This window comes from Apodemus sylvaticus, chromosome 9 (assembly GCF_947179515.1).
Source record: "Apodemus sylvaticus chromosome 9, mApoSyl1.1, whole genome shotgun sequence".
Lineage (NCBI taxonomy): Eukaryota > Metazoa > Chordata > Mammalia > Rodentia > Muridae > Apodemus > Apodemus sylvaticus.
In genome coordinates this window covers 109,409,782-109,436,862 of record NC_067480.1, presented here as the reverse complement: position 1 = coordinate 109,436,862, position 27,081 = coordinate 109,409,782, and the positions used below count along the sequence as shown (strand labels likewise).

The following is a 27,081-nucleotide window of genomic DNA, read 5'->3' as shown; positions in this document are numbered from 1 at the left end:
TCTCAGTATGTGAGTGTGTGTGTGTGAGTGTGTGTGAGTGTGTGTGTGTGAGTGTGTGTGTGAGTGTGTGTGAGTGTGTGTGTGTGTGTGTGTGTACCCCAAGAGGGCACTGGATCCCCTGAAGCTGAGGCTGGAGTTACAAAGGCCCAGGAGCTGCCGAGCATGCGCTATGGACTCCGAGCTATCTCTCAGCCCATAACTTTTAAATCTACAAATAAGTTGAAGCAACCAACAAAACAGTTCAGTGTTAGTAAGTGGATTTTTCAGATCCTCCGGATCCACTGGAGGGTTGCACGGAGGGAGGACAAGGCTGGTGACCAGACAGTGTACATGTGAATCACGTGTTCTCATACCCTGAGGGCAGTCAAGGCTGGCCACCAGGCAGTGTACTGTGAATCACGTGTTTCCACACATCGAGGGCAGTCGAGGCTGGTGACCAAGCAGTGTGCACATGTATCACGTGTTTCCACACTGAGGGGGGGTTCAAGGCTGGCAACCATGCAGTGTACACATATATCACGTGTTTCCACACTGATGGGGGTTCAAGGCTGGCGACTATGCAGTGTGCACATATATCACGTGTTTCCACACTGAGGAGGCGTCAAGGCTGGTGGCCATGCAGTGTGCACATGTATCACGTGTTTCCACACTGAGGGGTTGTCAAGGCTGGTGGCCATGCAGTGTACATTTGTGTCACGTGTTCTCCCATGTAAAAACATTCCTGTGTTTTTACCACTTTGTTGGTTTTGTTATGCATGTAAAAGGGGGGGGGAGAAGCAAGAGTAGGAAATAGTATCAAAGAGTGACTGCATTTCCTCTTAGAGTCATTTGCGGACATTGTTGAACTGGCTCAGACTGGTTCCACGGAAGTACATTTCCTGGAGTTACCGAAGACAGTTGATGATGCTCAGGGCTTCTTTTTACCTTCATCCAGTAGATTTGCAAATGGTTTCAATCTACTTTAAGATATATTATGTCGGGAATAGAGAAATGACCCGGTGGTTAAGAGTTCTTGCTACTTTTCCAGATGATTGGAATTTTGTCCCCAGTACCCAGGATGTCTTGCAGCTACCTGTAACTCTAGCACTCGGGTATCTGGCGCCCTCTTCTGTCCTCTGCTAGCACTACAGTCATCTGCACATAGCCACACACAGACACACACCGATAAATAATTAAAATGAAAATATTTCTTAAATGTCAAAGATAGTGTTTGTCTTTCCATCCTATGTCGTTAGACAGTTTTGTACACCACTTGTTGATAGAGGGAGAACTGTGGATTGTGTCCCAGAATTCATAAGTTATAGCCTGATCCTGTTCTTCGGAATGCATTTGGAACTGGGATCTTTCAGAGCTGATTAAGTTCAAATAAAGTCACTGAGTGGGCCCTAATTCAATATGACCTGTGTCCTCATTAAAAAGACGAACACGGACACAGAGGGAGGAGCGTGTGCACAAGAAGGGGAGGGGGGCCGACAAGTAGATAAACCAACAGAGAGGCCCGAGCAGGCGCCACCACCTCGGCGGACATTGTTGACCTTAGTCCTTGTCAACACCCAGGGCTTAGACTGTATGAAAATACATTTCTGATGTTTAAGCCATCCTGCGGGTGGCATTTAGTTATGGCTACCCCAAAAAACTAATACTCTCAGCGAAGTCATCTCAGCATGCCTTTCCTGACTGATGAAAGTTTTGGGTTTTGTGGTATTGAGATGGAAGCATGCTTGCAAGTTCTCTGTGCTGAACTATTAATGTGTTGCCAGCCTTGAATAAAGAACTGGGAGGGAAGAAAGAATAGGAACGGCCTTGCTGGAGTGGGCGTGGCCTCGTTCGAGTAGGTGTGGCCTTGTTGGAGGGGACGTGGACTTGTTGGAGGAAGTGTGTCACTGTATAGGTGGGCTTTGAGGTGTTCTGTGCTGAATCTCCACCCAGTCCAAAAGAGAGCCTCCTCTGGCTGCCAGAAGAAGACAGTCTCTTCCTGGCTGCTTCGAATCAAGATGTAGAACTCTCAACTCCTTCTCCTGCGCGCCATGTCTGCCTACGTGAAGCCACGCCTCTTGCCATGATGACATCAGACTAAAGCTCTGAAACTGTAAGTCAGCCCCGATTAAATGTTTGCCTTTATCAGAGCTGCCTTGGTCATGGTATATCTTCACAGCAGTAAAGCCCTAAGACTGTTTCTTTTTTTAAGATAAGCTTTAATGATGTGTTAAATAAATCTGTGTTTTTACCCTCTGAACATTGTAATTGATATGGCTCAAACTCACACTTACATGTATGTTTTCAGGGCTGTGCCCTCTTCCCTGGGGAAGGCTCTCTCCTGATCTCTGCACGCCTCAGTTCCCTATGGTTCTTTGTGTAGGGGTGAGGCCTTGTGGGTTTTTCTCCATCCACTTTGGCATGATTGGTGTCATCTTTAGGCATGTTTAGGCGGTCATGCTGGTGAGACTTCATGGGTGTAGCTTCATAGGAGACACATTCACACAGCAAACTCTTTTGGTTTTTGATCTTTTGGCTCTGAGAATCTTCCACAACATCCCAGAACCGTGGGTGCAATTGTTTTGAAAGCATAAAAGCTTCACAGTTGTGCAATTTTGATGAACTGTGGGTTTCTGTGTTGGTCTCGTCTGTTGCACAGAGACATCTCTTTGGTCACAGGCGAGGACTACACTTACCTGTGAGCCTAAGGAAACATGTTTAGAAGATAGTTAAGGATTATGTTGCTTAAGTAAGGTGGGAGTTACAGGTTCTCCTTCAAGATTCAAGACTTCACTACATGTGGGTAATTGGCTAGGGTTCCTGTTATGATTTCCTGAATGGTCAGCTCTAAAGCATACACACGAGTGACATTATAGAGACTAAAGAGATTGTATTTCTGTGTTAAGGGGTACATATGTACACACACACACACACACACACACACACACACGCACGCACACGCGCGCGCACGCGCGCGCGCATGTGCACTCATGCAAGCACACATGCAAATACATGCATATGCATGCACATGATAGTAAACTATCAGGACAAGACTGCTTGTGCCTTTATTCCCACTACTTGGGAAACTGAGGCAGGAAAATTGAGAGTTCAAGGCCAGCCTAGACTACCAAGTGAGGCCCTAGTTCCTCCCCATTTAAAAAAAATAAGCAAATGAGGAAAAACAAAAAATAAAAAAAAATATTGAAAAATATTGTCCAATAAAATACTCCCCCAGCTGCCTGGCATGGTGCCTTCGGTACTAATTTCTGAATGTGCTAATGCCCCCCCACACACACACACACACGTTATCTGGGGTAGCAATCGACATTCTCAGCAAGTTTTTCTTTGTCTTTGAGCCGCCCAGCGGGACCTGAGCTAGCCCGCTGCCCAGACAGCCCTCTGACTCATGCTTGGTGCTATCCTAGGTCCAGCAGACCTGAGAGGTGCTCAGTATCCAACGAGCCAGCCACAGGGGAATTTGAGATCAAATGAAGCCAGGCCCGGCAGTACCAGGGGAGGTGGCAGTGCATCCAGGCTGTGGAAGCTGTGTGCTGTGTCACTGGGGCGAGAAAGGAGGGTGACATTGAGTATTCTGTATCGGAATGGCTCCGTGATGTTAATGGACATAAAATCTGACACTGGCCTGTTGCAGTTCACCTGGGACAAATAATCTCAAAACCAGAATCTGATGGTCTCACAGCACGGCCTCCCCTGTGTGTGTGGCAAACAGCCGCTCTCCGAGGCCGATTACCTCCCTCCCACTGTCCAGGTAGACAGAACCGGCCCTGTTTCCACAGTAAAAAAGGAAATACCCCAGATAACTTAGAAAAAACAGATTTGTCATGACCATAGCACCCTAACCTTGCCTGAGATTGTCTAAAGCAGTGTCAGGCCAGTTAGCACTTGTACGGGAGGAAAAGCAGGATCATGGCCAAAGGGCCAGTACCGGAAGCACTTAGCCCAATGCAGAAAACTAATGATGTGAGGGCATTTGCAATAATTATGCAATAGTTAAATAATTTAAATGAAGCCATTAATTAAGATAAATTAATAACTGGCAGACACTGACTGAGAGGCCGTGTTCAAGCTGTGCTGGCAAGAGATGCAGGAAGGGACCTCGGAGGACAACAGAAACCCCACCGGGAGGGACCGGAGACAGAGAATGAATATGACCACACTTTCCTTAGTGCCCAAGAAGGAAGGAGCAATATATATTTTTAAATGCCTGTGTTTGGAAGGTGTGAGCAGTGTGTTCTCTGGGGCAGGGTAACAGGCCATGTTGAGCAGCACTCTACTCAGAGTGAAGAATTCTGTCTGCAGTCCTCACTGCTTGCCCTGGACCCCGGTCACAGGAGCATGCTGCACCTAAGAAGACTGGCCGGAAGAACACCGTGAGTCCTGGGGTCGGGAGTTTCCCTTCGCTGTTTTAGTTATAAGCGCATAAGTAATGCACTAATAACAGTCACATGGCATTTTGGAAGGTACATTTTGTTTTAAATTATTTGTCTGTGGGGATTGGCATGCGCACACGGGGTGTGGGAGGCAGCCTGGAACCTGAGGTTCAGGCAGCTGTGACCCCCGTGTGGATGCTGGAAGTTGAACTTGGATCTCAGGCAGGAACAGCAGGCGCTCCTACCACTGAGCCATCTCTGCAGCCCCCCTGTTGTGGCCAGCAGATAGCTCAGTTGGTGAAGAAGTTTGCAACACAAGCCTCAAGCTCAACCCCCAGAATCCACACGAAGGGGGAAGGAGAGGACTGACTCAGTGAAGTTTTACAACTCTGACCCTCACTCGCTTGCCGTGGCACATGCGCCACAACACACAAACATGTGTGCACCTCACCGCATATATGCACATACCCACACACACCATGACACCATGCATGCATAGACATACATACACATACATACCACACCATGCATGCACATATACATGCACAAACACACCCCCTACACAGCACAAATGCAGACACATACACCACACCATGTATGCACACATACACCACCACACCATGCATGCACAGACACACACACATACAAATGCACCTCACAGCATGTATGCATACACATACATACATACATACACATGCACATACACCACACCATGAATGCACATACAATGATATTTTTTTCAAATAGCTCAAAACAGTAAGATTTGAAAAAAAAAGGGGGGGGGAGTCTGGAAAAGATAAAGATTAGTTCCCCCAAAGTATAGGATAATTTTTTAAAGAATAGAAAATAAAAGATTATGAGAAACAAATAATCAATAAGATATATGGATTATTTACTGAGATATTAATAGATCTAACATACATGTGGCAAGAACTCTTGAGAAAAAAGAAAACGGCAGACTGATAATGCAAGAAAGATAAAAGATGTCATTGCAAATACCAAAATGACAAGAGGAAAAAAAAAACTCCCAGGAAAGTTAAGTCTGCCAAATTGTTGCGGGGTGGGGGGGGGGGGATGAAAAAGATACTTCACAGACCCTATAGGCGTTTTAATGTCGGAACCACTATTTTAATGTCAGAACCACTATTTTAATGTCAGAACCACTATTTTAATGTCGGAAGCACTATCGCAACCGTCAGAGGCATCCCAGACCCAGGATTCCTCCAGGCCAGTGCCAACACTGTACAACAATGTCAGAGAAGACAGAAGAAAGCGTCCTGACTCACAGGTGGGTGGAGGGGTTCTCTTCACATTCGTGACTAATCTCCCCTCCTATAGGTTGCTGTTCCTGTTGCTATGACAACACACCCCAACAAAGGCGAAGTAAAAGGAAGCCTTGTTTGTTTTGTCTCATAGTTTGAGGGCCCAGTGCATCATGGTGGGAAAGCCAGGGTGGTGGCCCCGAGTGTCAAGCCACAGCCACAGCCAGTCAGGAAGCAGAGAGAGGTGCTGCCGGCTCCGCTGGCTTTCTCCTGTTTATTCAGTCCAGGACTTCAGCTTACGGACTGGGCCACCCAAATTCAGCGTGTGTCTTCCAGCCTCACTTAGCCTAAACTAGAAATTCCCCCATAGACACAGTCCGCGGTGTCAGAGGTAATTCTAAATTCTGCCAAGCTCACAGCCTAGGCTAGCCATTAGATCCCACCTTAAAGTCTTGTCATGTTGAGGAGTCAGTTTCAGCGTTCAAGTCTAGTAAACAGATCCGAAACTTCCCAGTGGACCACGGGAGAGAGATGATGGAGCCTACCGTCTGTGGGTCGCAGCCCGCAAATGCTGTCGGAGGATTTTCAGACCAGTGTAAACACAGTTCAAGGAAGTGGGGAAATGAGGCATATGTATAAACAAGAACTAGGCTTTCCGGGAATGGAGTATCAGTTAGGAGAATCCTAAAGGATGGGTTTTAGGTAGAAGGCGAGCCATGGTAGACCGAGACACTGTAAAGGAAACAACAGAATAGACTAGGTAGGTAACTGGGCCGCAGCTTTGCAGCTGACAGTGGAGCTGGAGAAATGTGAAATGGATGGGGTCTCAGGCTAGCCCAGTGTGGAAAGGCCAACGGAGCGTTTAAGAGCTTCCATCGTCAGCGCGAGGCCGCTGGACCGACTGAGACTTCGAGAGGATAACTGTTTATGCCGTAATTTCTGTAATTATTGTTAACAGCAGAGAAATAGTTACTGCTGCCATTCAACCCAAGGTGTCTTTCAAAATAAAGTGTTAAAAATATTAAATCAATTTAAAAGGAGGTATGAAAGGGGAGGAAGGTTCTTAGAGCTTCGTTATGGGATCCAGATGGGTTAACCAATTGCATTAGACAGCTGTCAGAAGGGCCAATGGGTGGGATTGTGGGTGGGGCCGCAATGGGCATCATTACTGACTATAGGAGAGGGAGGGGCGAGCAAGCTGGAGCAGATGGACTCTGGTCCCGGGGCTTCTGGCTTCCTCCTAAATACTTGATGGCCTCACAGTGTTTTCAAACATGTGGACTAGCCAGAGAAGTCATAATTCATAGCCGCTGTCCTCCAGTGGCCCCAGTAAAATGGCTCTGTTCCCCAGGGGACCCGAAAAGTGCTTCCTTCCTAGACTGGCCTGTGGATTCATCCAGCCACGGAACCATCCGCCTCCGCCTCGCCTCCGCCTCCAAGTGAGTGTCTCCCAGCTACTGGCAGAGCTGCTTTTCCCAGGAAGAAAAGTAGCCTTTGTTGGATTTGAGGAACTCTCTTCCCGGGCTGAGACAGCTTTCCCAAGTGAGGGAGTTTGGGGCCCATTGTGCAAGCTTTCCTGTGCTGAGTCCCGTGATAAACTGAGACTTTTGTTTTGCTTTGTTTTTCTTCCTTACAGAGGAAATCAAACGCGAAGGCCTCTGCATGCCTGGCAGAGCCAACAAAGTCAGGAAGTTCAAGTGACAAGTGTCAGCTCCTGGTGGCTCCAAACAAAAGCACCACCCCCACCCTGAGAAACTGAAGCCTCAGTGTTACAGCAAAAGGTACAAAAGACAAACCAACAAACAACTCGCGGTGCCTTAAAGACACACACAACTTCCGGCTCCACCACCTCTGTGTGGAAGACTTTTTCCTCAGCCATGCTGTGGCCCAGTACTTGGCCCACACAGACATCTGCTGGATATCCGTATATATCTGGACTAGCATCGGACTAGGCCTTGTCACTGGCAGGGGTAGTGAAGGGCAGGGTGTGTGCAGTGCTATGACACATGTGAGCCACAGGCAGGCAAGGCAGAGACTGGGAGCCCTGGAAGGCGTGCAGCACCCAGGGAGAGTGGGCACCGGTAAACCAGGAGAATGGGCGCAAACAGGGTTTATGTAAAGGCGCATGTGAAGGCCTGTGATGAAACCGGTACATTGTGAGCAAACTGCTTATGTTCTCAGGATCCCCTAAACAATAGATAAATTCAAACCCAGGCATGGGTGTACGTGCCTGTAGTCCTGGCACTGAAGGCTCGGCCACAGGACTTTGGGTTTGAGGCCAGCCTGGGCTACATAGTTAGAACCTGTCCAACAATAAAATAAGTAAAAATTCCTATTCTGTAGGTTAGTAGACACGAAAGTGTTCAGTGAGTTTCTGTTTGTCTTGGGGCCAAGGATGGGGACAGGTCCCTACGTACGCGCTCTGCAGTGGGGCAGGGGGCAGACATCCTAACCTCAGTGCTAGATGGGTGCCAGGGCGACATCACGGAGCACTCCAGTCAGGATTCACGTTGATTTTGCTCTGATCTTCATCACCCCAAGGCTAGGAATGATGAGATATGGAAAGTGTGGGACACAGAAGAGTGGAGCAACCCAGCCCTGGAGCCTCTGAGGGACCACTGGGGAAAGCCTGCTGGGCAGTGGGGAGGGGTGAGGTCCTGGGCCGGACTGCAAGAGGGTGACGAGGCAGAAGTGGGTATGTTGCGTGCTGGGTGGAGTAGTAAAGAAGTCTTTAACGGCAGCCTGTGATGCAGCCCGGGCAGGCCGTACTCACTGCAAAGTTATCATCTTACTCTGGATTAAAAGGCCCAATTAAAGTCCAGAGAGGGAGTTCCTCAGTGCTAAGAGCGTTGGAGCTTTGGGCGTGCTTCAGTCCACAGAAACACGAGTTTCTGTGCGAGCAGAGAGGAAAACCAGAGGATGCGCATCTGTACTCAGGATGCGAGGCAGGAAGAGAGGCCCCAGAGAAACCGCTGCAGCCATCTGTTTCCTAGCCCGCTCCGGACAAGCGAGTGTGTGTGTGGGCGCCTTTGCCACAGCGAGAGGGCAAGCGTCACCAACACTTCTCAGACAAAGGTGGCTGACGGCCCTTGGAGGTGATATCCATTCGGATTCCAGGCCAAGCATTCTGCATCCTGTCTACTAATGCTCAAGGAGATGTTTAATTTCCCCTGAATATCCTTGAGTGTGTCGGTTAGATCCGCTTGTGTGGAGGGCAGCTGTGACTCACAGATCAAGTCACAACACCCTCCAGGGTGGGTAAGAGACACAGTGAGAGTTGTAGGGACGATAGGGAGGTGACAGGCAGTCCTTTCTAAGGCTTTGCCATCTTCATTGAGCCCTTGTGCTTTGGGGTAATGATTACTCCAGTGACATCCATGACTACATGGGACTGGGCCTCAGCCTCCACCTTCCTCTCACCTCAAATTTATTCCTGCTTGTTCTGTGGTGGAACTGTCCTTGTGGTCCAGATGTCCCCTGTGGGATCCCTGTGGTTCTGGGCATGTGACTTCTCCGGCCTCTAGCTATTGCCCAATATATTCTATTTCGGAGGCCTGTTGGGGGTGGCCATATTTTATTTTTGTGTCTCTATGAACCATGGCCGTTACCATAGATACATAAACAGACACTGCAGCATACCTTTACTGGGGTCTCAGCATAGAGCTGTACACCGGGGTTTCCTGGATGTTTGGTGTGTGTGTGTGTGAATGAATAACCAAATAGTGCCCTTGCTCTGGTTGGGTTTGTGGGTCAACTTGACACAAGCTAGAGTCATCAGAGGAGGAGCCTCAGTTGAGGAAATGCCTCCATGAGATCCAACTGTAAGGCCTTTTCTCAATTAGTGATCAGTGGGGGTGGGGGTGGGGAGGCCCAGCCCATTGTGGGTGGTGCCATCCCTGGGCTGGCCTCTTGAGTTCTATAAGAAAGCAGGCTGAGCAAGCCTTGTAGAGCAAGCCAGTAAGCAGCACCCCTCCATGGCTTCTGTGTCAGCTCCTGCCTCCAGATTCCAGCCCCGCCTGAGTTCCTCTTCTGACTTCCTCCAGTGAGGACTGTGATCTGGAAGTGTGAGCTGAATTAACCCTTTCCTCTCCGACTTGCTTTTTTTTCGTCATCACAGCAATAGAAACCTTGACTAAGGCAGCACCTCCAAGCTGGTATAGAAGTATCTCAGAGTTTTCTCTGTAGAGGAGAAACAGCAGCTATTAGATGTTCATCCATTCGAAAGGGAGAGCAAGCTGGCTCAGGTGGAAGGTCAGTCTCCCAGGGGACACAGAGAACCCGTGCGGTCCTTCCCTTCAGGAGGGACAGTCGGGTGACATGGAGCCAGAGGCCTCTCGGGTATCTGTCTGTCCTGGCCCCACAACTGGGTTCCTGCAGCCTCTCCCGCAGTTTCCCTGAGCACATTTGAGAACCATGACCACGCTGAGTGGTCGAGCAGTGTAATCAGAGGGTGGAGGGGAGGTCCGGCTGGGTCTGCATGGCAAAGGCTCTGAACACTGTGTCAGGGCTCTGGTGCAGTTATGATGTGTGACAACTTAATAGTTAAGAAGTTGACATTGGCAATGTAAGCTGAGCACACCTCATCCAGGTCTGCAGGGAGTGGAGGGTGTGACCACTTACCAAACTGTGTATATGGTGTGTGTGGAACATAAATAAATGTTGTGATTGGACTGGACTCCTGTCCCCAAGACATTTCATTATGTCTATGCAAATGTTCCAAATTCAATTAATAAATCTGAGGTCAAAAACTCTTCTGGTCCCACCATTCAATTCAGAGACTCAGCCTCTATTTACACCTTGGGCTGCCTTCGTGGGGGTCTTACCATTGGCAGCATTTATGAAGGCAAGCTTGTTTACGAAGGCGAGGCTTGTAAAGCCCACTCTACTGTAACCATCTGCAGACATCCCCTGGGATGTGTTTACCTTTGTTCGCTGCTAGTGGAGTTCAGGCAGATGCCCTTGTAAAAGATGCTTCCTTCCGGCCTCCTGCCGGGGGAATCCCAATGGGTAATTACCGGGAGCATCCCATGACCAACAGGAAGTTAGCTCAAACACATGTGTGGTTTGAAGATGCTTCAGTAGAACTCATGTCACCATGGGGGTGGGGTCGGTGTGGGGAGATGATTCCATATAAAATGACAGAAGTGAGCAGAGGTTTGCCTATGTTCCTACCAGAGAGTGACCCACAGCGTCAGGCAAGAGGAAGACAAAGAGCTACGGTCCAAGAACCACTTTTGCAAAATAACCCCTTCACTCTTAAACTATTTCACCTTTAACATATTTCCATACATCTAAAATAACAATTTAGTGTGGTTTTCACCCGTTCTTTAAAAAAAAATGCTCCATGTAGAGTATATGCAATGTCTATAATATAAACATAGACTTATGCTTTTGTGAGCAGTTACAATTTGAGATGGCGCCTAACTGCATCCCCTCCCCCACCCCATTTGACAGCTCTCATGTAATGTATTCTGCCCCTACCAGTCCTGTGAAGAAGAGGAAACCGTTTCCTGTTTGCTTTTGTCTGATCTTCTATCAGCCTTCCGGAGAAGTCTGCTTCCAGTGTACCAGAGTTCAACTATGTTACACTCTGAGTTGTAATGTGCTCCACTTCTGTGACAAATGGGGCAGTTTCTTCTCATTCCTCAAATTCTCTGAGTTCCTCTGAAGATAATGTTGTTTGTTACACCTCATAGCCAGCTTTCTGTACGGCCTGGGGGAACAGGCGAAAGAAGAGACCACTATGACAAGTGGGTGTCTCTCTGGCGCCCCAGATTACTACCTAGTAGTCCTAGCTATTTAGGAGACTGAAGCAAAGAGGTCACTTGAGCCCAGGGGTTCTAGAATAGCCTAGGCAACATGTAGTGAGACCCTGTGGAGAGAAGGGGATATTGTTAGATTTTTTTCAATGTTCCTATTGATTTCAATTGGGACAACACCCAGCTATTCAAAAGCTAAGTGCAGACCATGAAAATGGTTCTATGTAGGAATGGCTTTGACTCTCTCCAGTGAGAGTTTTAATGCACTATAATTTGAAACTCCGCAGCCTACTGGTTTAAATAGTGTCTTGCAGGCCCAGATGGACAGTCCAAGCTGGCTGTTCTCCTCAGTGGGCCCTTTGGTGGCTGTCCTCTGCAATGGCCGCTTTGCTCAATTGCCTGCTACGTTGTGAGTTTCTGGCCTAATGCATTCTGTGTGCTCATTAGCTTTGTTTAAAAACCTATCATTGCCTGGAGGCACCTGGGTTGGTCCACAGAACGTGGATAATTGCAAGAATTGAACAAAATTAAGCGCCCAGAATCACTAGAGGTGGCTTTGTGCACAGATAAAGCCCAGCTGCTGCCCTCTTAGAAGGTGAATGAGACTAATTGGATGATCTAGAGACCAATTAGCCTGAAGGAGGAGAAAGACATCAGTGTAGCTGTAAGAGACCATTCTCCATCGGAGTGTTGTGTGTGTAAGATGCAGCTTAAAGAACTGAAATTCTGTGTGGTAGAAACATTCAAACCTGTTCTCTTTGCAGCAGTGAAAGACGGTATATATGCTGAGGCAGAACCTGACAGAGGTGGGGCTTTTCTAGTATGGGAGAGTTATAGGCATGGCTGTCCCTTCAGCTACAAGACAAAGTCTTCATTATGTCAGTTGCTGTGAATCAACCTTTGAAATGAAAATGGTCTCTAGGCTTACTTATACTTGGCACTTAGTTTTAAGTTTATGAGCCGGGGGTAAACCTTCTAAGAATGTCACTGCATTGGCATGTAACTAATCAAAGTCTGAATCTGTCACAAGATTAATCACATGACATGGGTGGCCCTTGAGGTATAGAAGGGGTGAAATCCACCCCGTTTTGACCCCATGGCCTAATTTCCTGAGCCCTCTAATCAACAGGCATCAATAGCTTCGGGCTCAAATGAGGTAATGGTTGCATTTTGTAGCCATCAACCATTGGAAGTAACAACTAGCAAAAACCAGTAGTCAACCCAAGAGTCACGGTGTCATGTGTATTTCTGATGTCCGACAATAAGCTCGCCACACACACACACACACACACACAAACACACTCATGCACGCATGCACGCACGCACGCACGCACACATTACACAATACAAGTGGGGTAACAAGACCTGGAATGACAGACAGGCACTTACTTGCCTTGGTTCTGTCTAGTCTCCAAGGACAGGAGCTGCTGCTGTCTTGCACCACTACCTGAGTGGCAGGGGGCTGGGCTGATGTAGAAGCAGCCTCCGGGATAGGAGGAGCCATGGCCTCTGTTGCCCTGAACCAGTGAGCAGGAGCCACCCGCTCACTGCAGGAGGCCCAGGGTCTCAGCCCTTGGATAAAGCACATGAGAGAATCTTCACACTCCTATTCGAGCAGCAAAGGACCTAGCACCACTTGGAGACACAACTAGAGAAAGAGAGCTGACTGGGAGACAGCTGGAGGGGGGAGGCGTCCTTCCTAGCCTTCTTCCCCTTCTTTCTTTTCTTGTTACTAATTCTCCAAAGAAGCTGCCATTTTGCTCCCCTCTCCCCTGCCCCTACACCTGGGCTCCCCTGCCCTGAGGGATGCTCTCCAGTGAGTTAAAGAGACTCCCTCTCAACCTCGACTCTGAGAGCATGATGCAAGGTTGTTTGTCCCTACCAGGTGGCTTTTTAAATCAGCGTTTCTTAACAAAAAAACTGAGCTGGGAAAATACATTGGCAGTGTGCCCCTCGTTGACTGAATCAGCTCCTGGGCCTCACCCTCAGTCCAGCCCTGAACATGCGCTCTGCTTAAGGGCGACTGAATTCACCCTGGTGTAGTACAGTGTCCCCAAGAAGGCCCAGACACCGCCCTTTATCAGCTCCAGTGACCTAGTCACGCCTCGGGGTAAGGTTCCTCCTCAGGTGTCCTGTAACTGCTCCTTTGGACAGACCTTGGAAGCTCAGCCCTGGTGATGCTCTTCCCAGGGAAGGGAGGCTGCCACTACTGGATGGACCCACATGCGGGAGGCAGTTGGCCCCTTCATGGGCTCAATGAATCTCTCTGCCCTGTTTGTAGAAGTGGCTTTCAAATGGGTGTGCTTTGTTTCAAAAAAAATGATAAGTGTGTATCATATAAAACATCTTCCCATCTACCCAGCAGCATTGGGAACTTGCACACTGTTGGATAATGATAATCTATCGCTAGAGGCTTTCATCATGCAAGGCCAGTGGTCCTCAACCTTCCCATGCTTGCAACCCTTTAATAAGAAAAAATCATTTTTACTACTACTTCGTAATTTTGCTACCATTATGAATCGTAATGTAAAGATCTGTGTTTTCCGGTGGTCTTAGGTGACCCCTGTGATGGGGGTCACAACCTACAAGGTGAGAACCACTGTGGTAGGTATTCCTGGTTGTCAACTTGACTGTATCTGGAAGGAACTACAATCCAGAATTGAAAGGCTCATCTGTGATCCTAATCTAGAGACTGGGAGATACAAGTTTCTGACCTGGATCTTGGCATGGAGATCTTGAAGCATAGTGGCTATGAATCCCAGAAGATTAAGACAGGGAGATCTCTAAGTTCAAGGTCATCTGGGACAAAGCAAGTCCCAGATCCAGGCATGGTGTCACATGCCTTTAATCTGGGCCACACCTTCACTGGAGACCTATATAAGGACATTGGAAAAAGATTCACTCTCTCTTCTTGCCTCATGGGACTGAGTAACTGCTAGATCCTTGGACTTCCATCCACAGCTGCTGCTGACCATTGTTGGGGAGTTAGACTACTGACTGTAAGTCATTGACAAATTCCCTAACTATATAGAGATTACCCATACGTTCTATGACTCTAGAGAACCCTGATTGATACAACCACTGAGCTAGACTGAAACTCTACTATAACAGATACGAAGTCCCTAATTGATACCCTTCCCAAATACAGCTAGACAACTACCATTAATTTTTTCTCTTGAGTTTGATTATCAGATATATAAGTAGGCACACCCTTTGGGGTCTCCCTTGATTATTATAATAATTTTAAAATCCATCCATATTGTAGCACCTGTCTGGTTTTGTTACCTTTACAGAATGAATCCTAGCTTGTGGTTTGGATATGCCACATCTTCTTTACCCATCTGTCTGTCCGTGGACACTCGCATGGCTTCCCCATGGATGGTGCTGCTGTGATCTTGGCTATATGCGAGCAATGCTTGCTCTCAGTTTCTCTCCATGTGCATCTAGCAGTGGACACCACCTGGTCCCTTGATAATTCCACAGCTGGAGGAACGGTCAGACTGTTTTCCCGTAGCAACTCCTCCACTTTATATACACTGCTAGCAGCTTGAAACAAGGCTCCCAATTTTCTCTCCTTCTTCATCAGCATTTGCTTTCTATTTCTAAAAGTCATTCCAGGGTTGGAGAGATGGCTCGGGGTTTAAGAGCACTGACCGTTCTTTCAGAGGTCCTGAGTTCAAGTCTCAGCAACCACATGGTGGCTCACAACCATCTGTCATGGGATCTGATGCCCTCTTCTGATGTCTTTGAAGAGAGTGACAGTGTACTCAAATAAATAAATAAATAAATAAATAAACAAACAAACAAATAAATAAATCTTTAAAAAAAAAGTCTTCCCAACGGGTTCACCTTGAGCTTGCATCTCCTTGTCTAGAACTGAGCAGGTACTTGGACGGCTGTGTGTCTTCTCTGGAGAAAGGCCTGTTCGTGCCATCACTTGTTTGTAAGTTGAACTTTGACATTGCTGTTATTATGATTGGCAAGTATGTTTTTCATCTAGATTGAGACATCCTTCTGGGACTTGTAACCAGTGAGCAGCCAATGTCACGTCCCTATGGGCGGATTCTTGAAGTGTGCCATGCACTGGATATTTCCCCATGAAATGTGAACTTCTGAGACAGCTGGCCCCCGAGAATCACAAACAGCCACGTTAACACACTTGGCTCTGCACGGCAACAACGGCCTTGTCCTGGCTGCAGCTTGGAGGGATCTGTCTGCAGCAGCAGCTGTCACCAGGAGCTGCATGTTGGCTTCACCTGGGCGCCTCTCCCTGGGGTTCTATTTTCTGCTTCTAGGCCACCTAGAACAGAGCCTCTTGTCTGAGAAGGGCTTTGCCCAGGCCAGCTCCCCTCTCCATGTCCCACCCTACCTGGGAAAGGAGGTGTTGGCTGGTCATCAGTATTTTTTAAAGTGCTAAAATAATCAAATAATTTCCAAGTGCTGTCCAGTTACAGACCCTTGATGATCAAACACTGCCAGCGACTTGACCAGAAGCATACCATACACCTGGGTTTTTCTCTGTTCCCTGGTTTGATCCGTTAGTACAACGTTGACCAGGGCGGGGAAGGGCAGCAGCTTAGGGGATGGGGGACGACATGGGGCTGTTGCCTCTCCGACCTTTGGTGGTGGTGGGAGGGGAGGAGACCCCAACCCGAACTACTGGGTGCAGGGCGTGGGCCCAGCATCCTCCCCCGTGGCTGCACGCGCCCCCCCGCGCGCCCCCCATCCCCCGCTCTAAAGTAAACACGGCGGAGAGAACCGGTGCCCCGCTCGCTGCCCGCTGGGCGAGCCATGGCGGAGGCGGTGCCGGCCTCCCCTGCGGGCGTCCGCGGCCTGCACCGGGGAATCATCCAGTGGTGAGCTTCGGGTCGGGGCAGGATGGACGCTGCCGGCGGGCGGGGAGTCCTCCGACGGGAGAGGAGCAGCCCTGGTTCAGGAGACCCTGGCAGAGGACGAGGGAACACACACACACACACACACACACACACACACACACACACACGGTCCTGTGTCCGCACCCGACACGGGTGGTGTTTCACCTAGTTGTCCCTTGTGGGTCACACTTCAAGTAAGGAGCAATCCAGCCTGTCCGGACCGCAGTAGAGCCTGTTAGGTGACCTGGACCGCAGGCAGGCGTTGGCCATGGAGGAAGTGTTTAGTTGTCGTTGTTGTTTTTCCTCCTGACATGAGCTCTAGAATGGAAGTGTCTTAACTTAAAACAACTTTTAGCTTCAACAATGCATTCCGTATTATTTCTGAAATTTATTTCTTGGCTATTTAAATAGAGGGGAGAAAAACTAGAAAGAAAAATACCCTCAGCTCGTGAGCCTGAACTCAAGTTGGCGGCTCTTTATAAACAGGAAAATAAAGCCAGTCCTCAGACTGTAGCTTTATAAGATGACTATTATATATCAGCATACATTTTTCTTTGTGTACGTTTTAAGAAATATTTCTCAGGGGAAACTTTTTTAAAGAGTCACCTGAGGAAGAAGTAGTTTTTTTAAAAAAAAAAAATAGAGTATGTTTATGATTGTAAATAGTTGCTACTTTCTTCCAAAACAGAATTTATTGCCCATCTCATCTTGAGTAAGGAAAAAAAATGTAATCAGACCCCCCTTGCCTGCCTTTGGAGCAAGAGTCCGTTGGTGCATTCATTAACTGCTTCAGCACACCTCTGTGTTTCTGGGTATTGAATTTTGCTACAGCTATTTGAAAGTCTGGTTACAAAGTTTGAAATACTCGGGCCTCCTCTTTAGGTGGCTTGTGAATGGGCAGGTGTCCCACGTCCCTTTCCGAGGGAACTGAGAATGCATTTGAGCAGCAAGCCCAATTCACACATGGCGGCGCCCAGAATTCCTCGCCACAGGTTCTTCCAGGTTGAGAGAACCAGAAGACCAATTCTCCTCACACTGGCATTCAAACCACTGCTCCAGTGTCTCATATAGAGCCTTGGAACAAAGAGATCAGGCTACCCAGAGGGAGGGGCAGCCATGGCCAGGAGCTGGGGGAGTTCAAGAGAGCGAGGGAGGGCCCCAGACGTTGTCCTGTGGAAGGGGGACCCTGTGTCTGCCGCACCCCACCCCTTGTTTTCCAGACAGTGCCCTGTTAGAAGAGACAACGATCCATTAGTCGGGTAGGGGCCTATCTGGGACATGAGTTCCACTGTCATCTGTACACGATAAATTATCCCTGGGAGAAAAATCAGGATGTTGGCTAGTCTGGGGGATGGACGTAAGGTCTCCATGTCAGAGGCAGGAGGAGACAGTCAGACTAGGGAGCACAAGACTGGACACAGTAGTTTAGATACAGACCCTTGGGGCCTGGCTGCGTCAGGCCTTGGCATCCAACCTCAGGTAAAACACAGGGACATTTTGGTGGCACACTGGCAGCCCCTTAACCAGAGTCATCTGTGGTAGTCCCCTGCCTCACACCCTCTCCTCAGAGTCACATGCAATAGAGGTCAGGCTTACCAGAGCAGATGCTCCTTGGGGCTCGCTCCCTGGGGGTTGAGGGGGAGGTCAGCTGCAATGCCCGTGGCTTTCTTACTTCTGTTTGCATTATGATGGGAGAGAGAAAAATGGCAATTGTTGAGAAAAAAAATCAGGTTAATAAAGAAATATGGTTTTAACTCCAGAGTTTTCCATCCTCAACTGGCCCCATTGTTCTATTTGTGTGTCTGCAGCAGGACAGGGCCTTGTGGATGTGTACAGTATCTTAGGGAGCAATTAATGACAGCCGTAAATCAGAGAGGAGGGGGCCCCAGGTAGAAATATCCCCATCAAAGGCCCAGCCCCAGTCATTTAACTTCCTTAACCAGTTGCGCTTTCTAAAGGCTCCACCATAAGGTAGAGAGGTCAGGCTGTCAGGCTGCCTGTGGGGCTGGGAACCAATCAATAGCCACACCATCCTACCTGCGGACTCCTTCCCTGTCCACTGTGGTAGTATTTTGCAGTTTACCAGGCAAATCATCCTCTACCCTATAGTTAAGTCAATCTCGCTCCAGCTCTAAAGGTGCATCAGACAGTGTCTGCTGCTTTTGAGCATGCAAACTCCCCTCCAATAAAAACCCAAACCTTAACAGTGTTGACAACTGAAAACCCATAGTTTGTATTCATGATCCTGGCCTGAGGATGAAAGAGATTCCTTCCTACTGCCAGGGAGCGTCTGCAGTTCCTCTCAGTAACCTAGACAGGGGTCGTTTGGTTGGACCCACCCGTGTCTAGTCATTGGTTCTGTCAGAACATCCTTACTTTGGAAAAATTAGCTATAAATTTCCTGTTTCTCTTTCTGCCACCCCATGCAGGCTGGTTGACAATTTCTGCATCTGCGAAGGGTTCAGCGTGCCCCGATGTCTCATGTATGAGATTTATGTCGAGACCTGTGGGCAGGGCGCTCAGAACCAAGTCAACCCGGCGACATTTGGGAAGGTAAGTGTGCAGATGGAGCACGTCTGTGTTCACTGAGCTGCTTTGTTTCTCATTGGGTCTGTTTGTTTGTTTGTTTGTTTGCTTGTTTCAACATTACAGCCTGTATTAGTCAGGGTCTTCAGAGTCACAGAACATATGGGTAGTCCCTATATAATAAGGGAATTTGTCGACAACTTATAGTCTATAGTCCAACTCCCCAACAATGGTCAGCAGCAGCTGTGGATGGAAATCCAAGGATCTAGCAGTTGCTCAGTCCCACAAACAGGCGAAGAAGAGAGAGAGTAAATCTTCCTTCTTCCAATGTCCTTATGTAGGTCTCCAGCAGAAGGTGTGGCCCAGATTAAAGGCATGTGCCACCACGCCTGGATCTGGGACTTGCTTTGTCCCAGACGATCTTGAACTCAGAGATCTCCCTGTCTTAATCTTCTGGGATTCATAGCCACTATGCTTCAAGATCTTGCCAAGATCCAGGTCAGAAATTTGTATCTCTCAGCCTCCAGATTAGGATCACAGATGAGCCTTCCAATTCTGGATTGTAGTTCCTTCCATATATAGTCAAGTTGACAACCAGGAATAGCCACTACACAGCCCTAGGTGGCTTAAGGGTGGAGATACATTCTGAGAAATGCTAGGTTATGCCATTGACCAAACACAGACTGAGCTGCGACTGTAGCTGATGGTAAAGCCTTATGGGTTGCTGACTGACTCTGAGGAAAGTCTAAAGTGCATTTGTGTCTACTGGAGTCTCAGCCAGTATAGTGTCTTTGTCTTCAGGTACAGCCAGTCATTTGTATTGAAAATCCACTTTTCTTTTCCACACTTTAGAGTTGTTTGGGGTCTCCATACTTTACAGTGGGTTGAGGGAAACTGCAGCATTGTTTCCATGGTAACTCCAACACTTCCCTCAAAGATGGGGGTTTGCTGGACCCTTACTTCTGCATAGAACTGCCAAAGCTCTCAGAACGCAGATATCAGTCACTTGTGATACCCAATAGTTGATGCTCCCTGCAGCTCATTTGGATTTAGAGATCTCCTTGGCTGTGGAAGTTGGCACTCGCATCTGAGAACTCGACCTGAGAACTCTCAATACACAACCAAATAGCAGTCTGAGACCCTCTTCGTTCAACAGCTCCTAGGAACAACTCCTTAATGGTAGGCCCTGCTTTAGATGCTGGGGTCCAGAAGTGAGGTTGACAGGGAGCAAGTCCAACCCTCTCTGAAGTGGGATTCTAACTGCCCAGGCTGCCAGGCTGAGGTGGTTATCACTGTGCTGTTTTATGCTTAGCAAAATAATCCCAGAATTATTAAAGCCAAGGGTCCCAAGGCTGACTACAGTGTAGGGTTGGCAGAGCTAGCCTCCTGAACCAGGTGCAGGGCTCCAGCCACTTGTTGATTCCACCAAAACAAAATAAAACAGAATTTAAAAAAAAAAAGAAAAAGAAAAAACACCCTTGAGTATAGAGACACTGGTCTGAGTGATGCCCATCGGGTACAGAGCCTTCTAGGCTCCTCACCTTGGCTGTAAACTTCATCAGAGAGCTGTGTGCCCTGTCAGAAGCTGTGAGGAGCAAGCAGGCAAGCATTCCCGCCATGGGGAGCGTGGTGTTGCCTCTGGACAGATCAGCCCATCCGTGCCAGGTCTGTAGTCCAACCACAGAACGCAGGCTGATGAAAATGGTGCAGGCCCTCCCTGCGTGGCCTCAGCACAGCTGACAGCCCACACCATGTGTCCTGTTTAAATGGCGGGTGAAGGCACTCTAGCTAGCTCAGACCTAATAAGCACACCTCTGACAGGCCTTCCCCTTCTCTCCCATTCCCTCTGCCTTGCTAACAACTATGAGAAGACATTCCTACAGCTCACCCCCAAGCTCTGTTCCCTTATTTGGCCATTTCCTCCTCCTGAGGCTGAACTGACTTCCTAGGTCCAGCTGTCAAAGTATAGAAGTCAAACAATCAGCAGCCCCTATTGGCTCACCTAATTAACATGCCCAATTCAAATTAAACACCTCATCCTAATCCTGGGTTTTCCTTTTTCCCTTTGCAAGCACCATTTGTCAATGGGCCATGTCTGTCTCCTGTCTATGCAGAGGCAGCCCTTTGTCCCCTCTGGGACAAATACCCCTCTTCCCATTCCCTTGTTCCCTTCTTCTTCTCCTTTGTCTTCTATCTCCTGTGTTTGTCTCTTATCCCTGCCCTTTGTCTCTGGGTCAAATAAATCTCTTTTGGGCTGAGATTTGGTCTTGGGAGTCCTGAGCCAATATCTTCCTATCTCTTACAACTCCAGCGACAAGGAGCCTGCTCAGGGGGTCATGACACTGACCATTCACTTTCCCCCTGTCTTTGCAAGGGTCCTCGTGTATACTGAATGGGGTTGTTTTAGGATGTTATTTGGTCACTGGTAAATGTATGGCCTGATTGTTAATCATCATCATCATCACCTTCTTCCTCCTCCTCTTCTTCCTCCTCCTTCTTCTTCATCTTCCTCCTCTTCCTCTTCCTCCTCCTCTTCTTCCACCTCCTTCTCCTTGTTTGGATAGTAAAACCAAAGAGCTTGATAGAGACAAAGATCTACTTTAACAGGGGAGATGATTCAGGGGAAGGTGTTGCTGAGGGCAGACATAAGGACCCGAGTTCAGGTCCCCGGCATCCATGCAGGAAGCTGGGCGTGTTGATGCGTGTCTGTGACCCCAGCACTAAGGAGACAGAAGCAGGTGGGTTCAGGGTCTTACCAGCCTCGAGCCACCTGGTGAGCTTTTTGTCATTAAATACTATGTGTGACATCCTGCTCTGTGAAGTCCTCCTGGTGGCAAGCACCAGGACAGTTTCCTGATGTTGCTGTGGGGACCCAGCATGTGCCTGTGCCAAGGCACAGAATGTGAGGATCTTCTACCAGGAGCAAACCGGAAGAGTGACAAGGGAAAGTCACAAGGTGTCTCATCATACACAAGAATCGAACTCTTTTCAAAGAGGCTGCTCCTTACCTTCCAGTAGCAATCCTGGGGGTGCCGCTGTGTTTCCCCAAACACTGGACTGTCAATCTATTCTTCCAATTCAGTCCTCGAGGCTGAAGCATCCAGCCACCGATGCCATTTTGTGCTTCTGAAATGTGGTTGAATCTTCTAAAGTGTTCGCTGCTTGGATATAGAGAGCAACTGCTTTCATCTCTGAGCCTCCTTCACGGCTGCTCTTGACCACCTTCCTGATCGCTCATTCAGTTTGTGAGTGTCGCCCAGAGCTCCCCAGGCCCGCCCTCGCCTCCCCTCTCCTGTGTGCTCAGACAGAGGGCTGCTCTCTCCTCTGCTCTGTTCATTTGTTTTCCTTTTGTTTTTATTTTCTTTGGGGCTTTTTATCCTTCCGGCCATTCTCTCCATTTTACTTTACATGTGTCAACCAACAAGAATAAATACTTTCCCCCGACCCCCACATAAGTCAAATTAAGCTAGGTCTCCCAAGACCAGTGTATAAGCTGTAACTACCCCCACATAAATAAACCAAAGAGGGGAACTACATTAAAGGTCTCTTTTATCACTGTCTTTCAGGGTGACTCAGAAAGGTCTTCTGACCCACTGGGAGCTCAAATGGCTGCCGTTCTGTCACTCAGGATTTTAGGAAACATCACCAGAGACTCTGCTGAGCACTGGGCAGGCTGGCACGGCAGCCCTTTCTTAGCTGCCAGCTTGCAGGTCTCCTCAGACAGAGAAAAGTAACCTCAACAGGGTCCAATCTTTGCTGAAGTTGGGGAGCCTTTTCTTTCTCCATCTCTCATAATGGTGCTGTCAGAGGCTGTTCGCTTCTAGAAGAAAATTCTCTTTCCCTCCCTTTTTAAGATCTACGGTCCAGGAATATATAGCTCAGTGGTCGAGCTCTCCCAGTGTCCAATCTTGGTACCAAACAACAGGAAAAAGTTCTTGTCAGAAAGCTGTTTCACACTGCAGAGCATTCCAAAGGAAAGAAACAAGACCTCGGTGTCTGACCCCCGCGTTTATTTTGAATTCTTTGTCTTAATGTTTCTCTTAGAATCCACTCCTGAGATGCCAAGGTTCTAACATTAAGTTTGGTTGGCAAGTTGCCCAGAGAATTGGCCAGTGGAAGGGACCGATTGTTGGGAATGTGGCCTGTGTGCCAAGCTGCACTAAACCGGGAGGGGAGCGGATATGACCACAAAGCATGTTTACAAGAGAAACAACAAAATATCCAATTCTCACTTCCTCCCTCCTCCCCCGGGATGGAGTTGATTCCCAAGGAGTTCCTGCGCAGATGATTTGGGATGGGCCTGCAATGTGTGCTGCTCATTCTGGCCGTAAACTGTATCATCCACGGACTGGGGAGTTTCCGGAGGTCGGCTTCCTCTGCTAAGATAACATCGGCGACTGTTTCTCTGGTTAGAACTGGATTGCGTCTCCCTTGTGAGCAGTGTGGAAATCGAAAAGTGTTAAGAAGGGGAAAATCAATGCTGGCTGCAGCCCCGCCCCCAGGGTGTACTTATTCACATGGTACACACATACACACACACACACACACACACACACACACGCTCGTGTGAACAGCAGGAGCTGGGAGTAAGCACAGCCCTCATTCTCCTACCTTGTCCCTGTGTCCTGCCACCTCGCTCTGTCCTGAGGTAAGCGACCAGCACCCCTCCCTGGTGACCCCTAGGTGAGGCGAGTGTCTCTTGTCCACTTAATCCACTCAACCACAGCTGCTTGATTCATGAAAGCCCAGCCTCTTTTTTTTTAATTGAATATCGTCTTCATTTACATTGCCAATGGTAAAACCTTTCCTGATTTCCCCCTTCCCCAAAGACCCCCAGCCCCTCCTCCCACCCCTACCTCCATGTATATGCCCCTCCACCCGACTCACTCCCACCTCCCCTCCCCCTCGGTTTCCCTTTGTTGGGGCCTCTGATGAGCCTTTACCTGACCAAGGACCTCTCCTCCCACTGATGCCCCACAAGCCTTCCTCTGCCACATTTTTGGCTGGAACCATGTGTACCCCTTGGTTGGTATTTAGTCCCTGGGAGTCCTGGGGCTTCTGGGTGGCTGACGTTGTTCTTCCCATGGGGCTGTAAACCCTTTCAGCTCCTCCAGACCACCCTCCAGCTCCTCCATTGGGGACCCCATGCCCAGTTCAATAGTTGGTTGCTAGTTTCTGCCAGAGACAACCATGTCATACACCTTTTGGTATGCACTTCTTGTAGTCCATAGTAGTGTCTGGGTTTGGTGACTATTTATAGGATGAATCCCCAGGTAGGGCAGTCTCTGGGTGGCCTTTACTTCAGGCTCTGCTCCACACTTTGTCTCCATTATTGCTCCTGTGAGTATTTTGTTCCCTTTCTCAGAGGAACCAAAGCACCCTCACTTAAGTCCTCCTTCTTGAACTTCCTGTGCTGGGTGAATTGTAACTTGTTTATTTTGAACTTTTGGGCTAACATCTGCTTATTAGTGAGCGCATACCATGTGTGTTCTCTTGTGATTGGGTTACCTCACTCAGGATGACACTTTCTAGTTCCATCCATTTGCCTAAGAATTTCATGAATTCATTGTTTTTAATAGGTGAATAACTCCATTGTGTATATATACCAGAGTTTCTGTATCCATTCCTCTGTTGAGGAACATCTGGGTTCTTTCCATCTTCTGGCTATTATAAATAGGGCTGCTATGAACATAGTGGAGCATGTGTCCTTATTACATGTAGGAGCATCTTCTGGGTATATGCCCAGGAGTGGTATAGCTGGGTCCTCAGGTAGTACTATGTTTAATTTTCTGAGGAATGGCCAAACTGATTTCCAGAGTGGTTTTTACCAGCTTGCAATCCCACCAACAATGGAGAAGTGTTCCTTTTCCCCACATCCTCTCCAACATCTGCTGTCCCCTGAGTTTTTCATCTTAGTCATTCTGACTGGTGTGAGGTGGAATCTCACTGTTGTTTTGATTTGCATTTCCTTGATAACTAAGGATGCTGAACATTTCTTTAGGTGTTTTAGAGCCATTTGAGTTTTCTCAGTTGAGAATTCCCTGTTTAGTTCTGTACCCCATTTTTTAATAGGGTTAATTGATTCTCTGGAGACTAACTTCTTGAGTTCTTTGTATACATTGGATATTAGCCCTCTATCAGATGTAGGGTTAGTAAAGATCTTTTCCCAATTTGTTGGTTGCCCTTTTGTTCTATTGACAGTGTCCTTTGCCTTACAGAATCATTGTAGTTTTATGAGGTCCCATTTGTCGATTCTTGTTCTTAGAGCATAAGCCATTGGTGTTCTGTTCAGGAACTTTCCCCCTGTGCCCATGTGTTCAGGATTCATCTCCACTTTCTCCTCTATAAGCGTCAGTGTGTCTGGTTTTATGTGTAGATCCTTGATCCACTTGGACTTGAGAAAAGCCCAGCCTTTTATAGTGCACAGATTTTTGGTTTGGTTTTGTTTGTTTTGAGACAGGGCTGTGCAAGAGACCTGTCTATCCTGGAACCTGCCTTGTAGACCAGGCTAGCCCCAGACTCACAGAGATCTGCCTGTCTCTGCCACTCAAGTGCTGGTATTAACTATGCTTGACTAGTGGCCAAACTCAACACAGCTTTCCAGTGGTGTGGTGCCCCCTTCTCCTGCAGTGCCAAGGCGTGCCTCAGAGCTGGTGTGGGGCTTGTTTTCTGCCTCCTGTCCAACCCCGCTGCCAGATGTTAGTTGGGAGGAAGGAGGAAGAAAGGAAAGTCAGAGGGGCATTTCTCCTCAAAGACCGGGTCGAACCCTGTGGTGGCGGGCTCTCTGGTGCCTGCTGTGGGCACTTTGCAGTGCGTGTCCCTGGCTTGGTGGGTTGGTGTTCTGGAGGAACCTGCTGGTGCCTGCCTTCCTTCTGCGTGTTGGAGAACAATACAGGGCAAGCCCAGCCTTCTCACACACTGCTGACGTGTGGCTGCAGAGGGCGTGTGGCAGTTCTTGACCTGAGCAGACTGGCTGGTGCTTGCAGTGGCCTTTCTATTCTGCCACCAAGGCCCTCCTCATCCTACCCACATGAATTCTGGGTTGTCACAAGATGGCAACTTCAGTGGCCTCACAGGAAGCACTTTGAGTGACTGGACCACCCTTCCCACACTCCCTCACAGCAGGGAATGGGGCCTCTGTGCAAGAAGCCATTCATACCTCTTCATCTCTCTCACTGCAGATGCCCACAGAAGCAAGCCGCCCAGGTGTGTTGTCAGACAGACAGCTTATTCTTTTACCCATCTGTCCATCCATCTGTTTATCTGTCCATCTGCACATGTGTCTATCTGCCTATCTGTCTGTCCATTGTCCATCTGTCCATCCATCTGTCTGTCCACCCATCTACCCATTCTTTCATCCATCTGTCACCCCTTTGCTTCATCCTGTTGTGTAGGTACTACAAGGGTAGGTAGATTAGAAATGGACACATGGCTGGATGGTGGCCTGATGGGTAGACAGACAGACAGATGGATAGATGGATAGATGCTAGGTACATAGGTCGGTAAACAGACAGACACACAAATATGCAAAGAGAGAGAGATAATGCGTCAGAGAAGGGGAAGCCCATATCAGTGCTGCTCTTGGGAGCTTATGCTAAGGGAGGCTGTGGCCCACAGCCAAGCAGGAGTGGGTGGGGCAGCTCTGCAGAGGAAGAGCAGATGTCACTGGCAGGGCTGCGGTTTTCCCTGCTCCAGCTTCTAAAATGTCCCTCTACACAGGGTTTCCCCTTCCAGCAGGTGTGAGCCTAGATACCCTGCCTGCGGTTAAGCCCTCGATATGGCCATCAGGATAGATTCCTGTTGATAAATAGAACCTGGGTGGTGTCCCCAAATGTGGGACATATCAAGATAACTCAGCCAGGAAACGAGAACTCGAATCCAAGTGACTGTTTTTCTACAGTTGAGTGCCATCCACTCATTAAATCCTCTGAAATTACAAAACCGTGGTCAACTGTGGAAGTACCTATGACACCAGAGAAAGAGGAAAGCAGCAGAAGAGTGATAGCAGCCACAGGCTAGACCCAGCAGCCACAGGCTAGACCCAGCAGCCACAGGCTAGACCCAGCAGCCACAGGCTAGATCTAGCAACTGTTGATATTCCAATTTCAAGAGAATCTTTGTGATTCCAGTCAGCAACATAATGTTGAAGAGAGCAGAATATAAGACTGAACACATATCAGCAACTCAGTCTGGAGACCCAGACTGCTGGGACAGTATGCAGGGGCTGTCAACCTTCTAATGCTGCGACCCTTTCATACAGTTCCCCGTGCTGTGCTGATCCCCAGACAGAAGA

The 27,081-nt window shown here is 48.4% G+C and overlaps 1 protein-coding gene and 1 long non-coding RNA gene across 2 annotated transcripts in view; both read left to right on the top strand.

Annotated features, from left to right (window-relative positions):
- Positions 1-1,918: 1,918 nt before the first annotated feature.
- LOC127692955 (uncharacterized) lies at positions 1,919-7,971 on the top strand. The gene is made up of 4 exons (XR_007979550.1): positions 1,919-2,089; positions 4,242-4,367; positions 5,526-5,655; positions 7,266-7,971. It is a non-coding gene; the product is annotated as an uncharacterized LOC127692955 (long non-coding RNA).
- Positions 7,972-16,172: 8,201 nt separating this feature from the next.
- Rfx8 (regulatory factor X8) overlaps positions 16,173-27,081 on the top strand; it is a 62,158-nt gene continuing 51,249 nt past the window's right edge. Inside the window, exons 1-2 of the mRNA XM_052192566.1 lie at positions 16,173-16,244; positions 18,692-18,815. Of these exons, the coding sequence (XP_052048526.1) occupies positions 16,180-16,244; positions 18,692-18,815 (189 nt within the window). The 5' untranslated portion in view covers positions 16,173-16,179. The remainder of the gene's footprint in view (positions 16,245-18,691; positions 18,816-27,081) is intronic.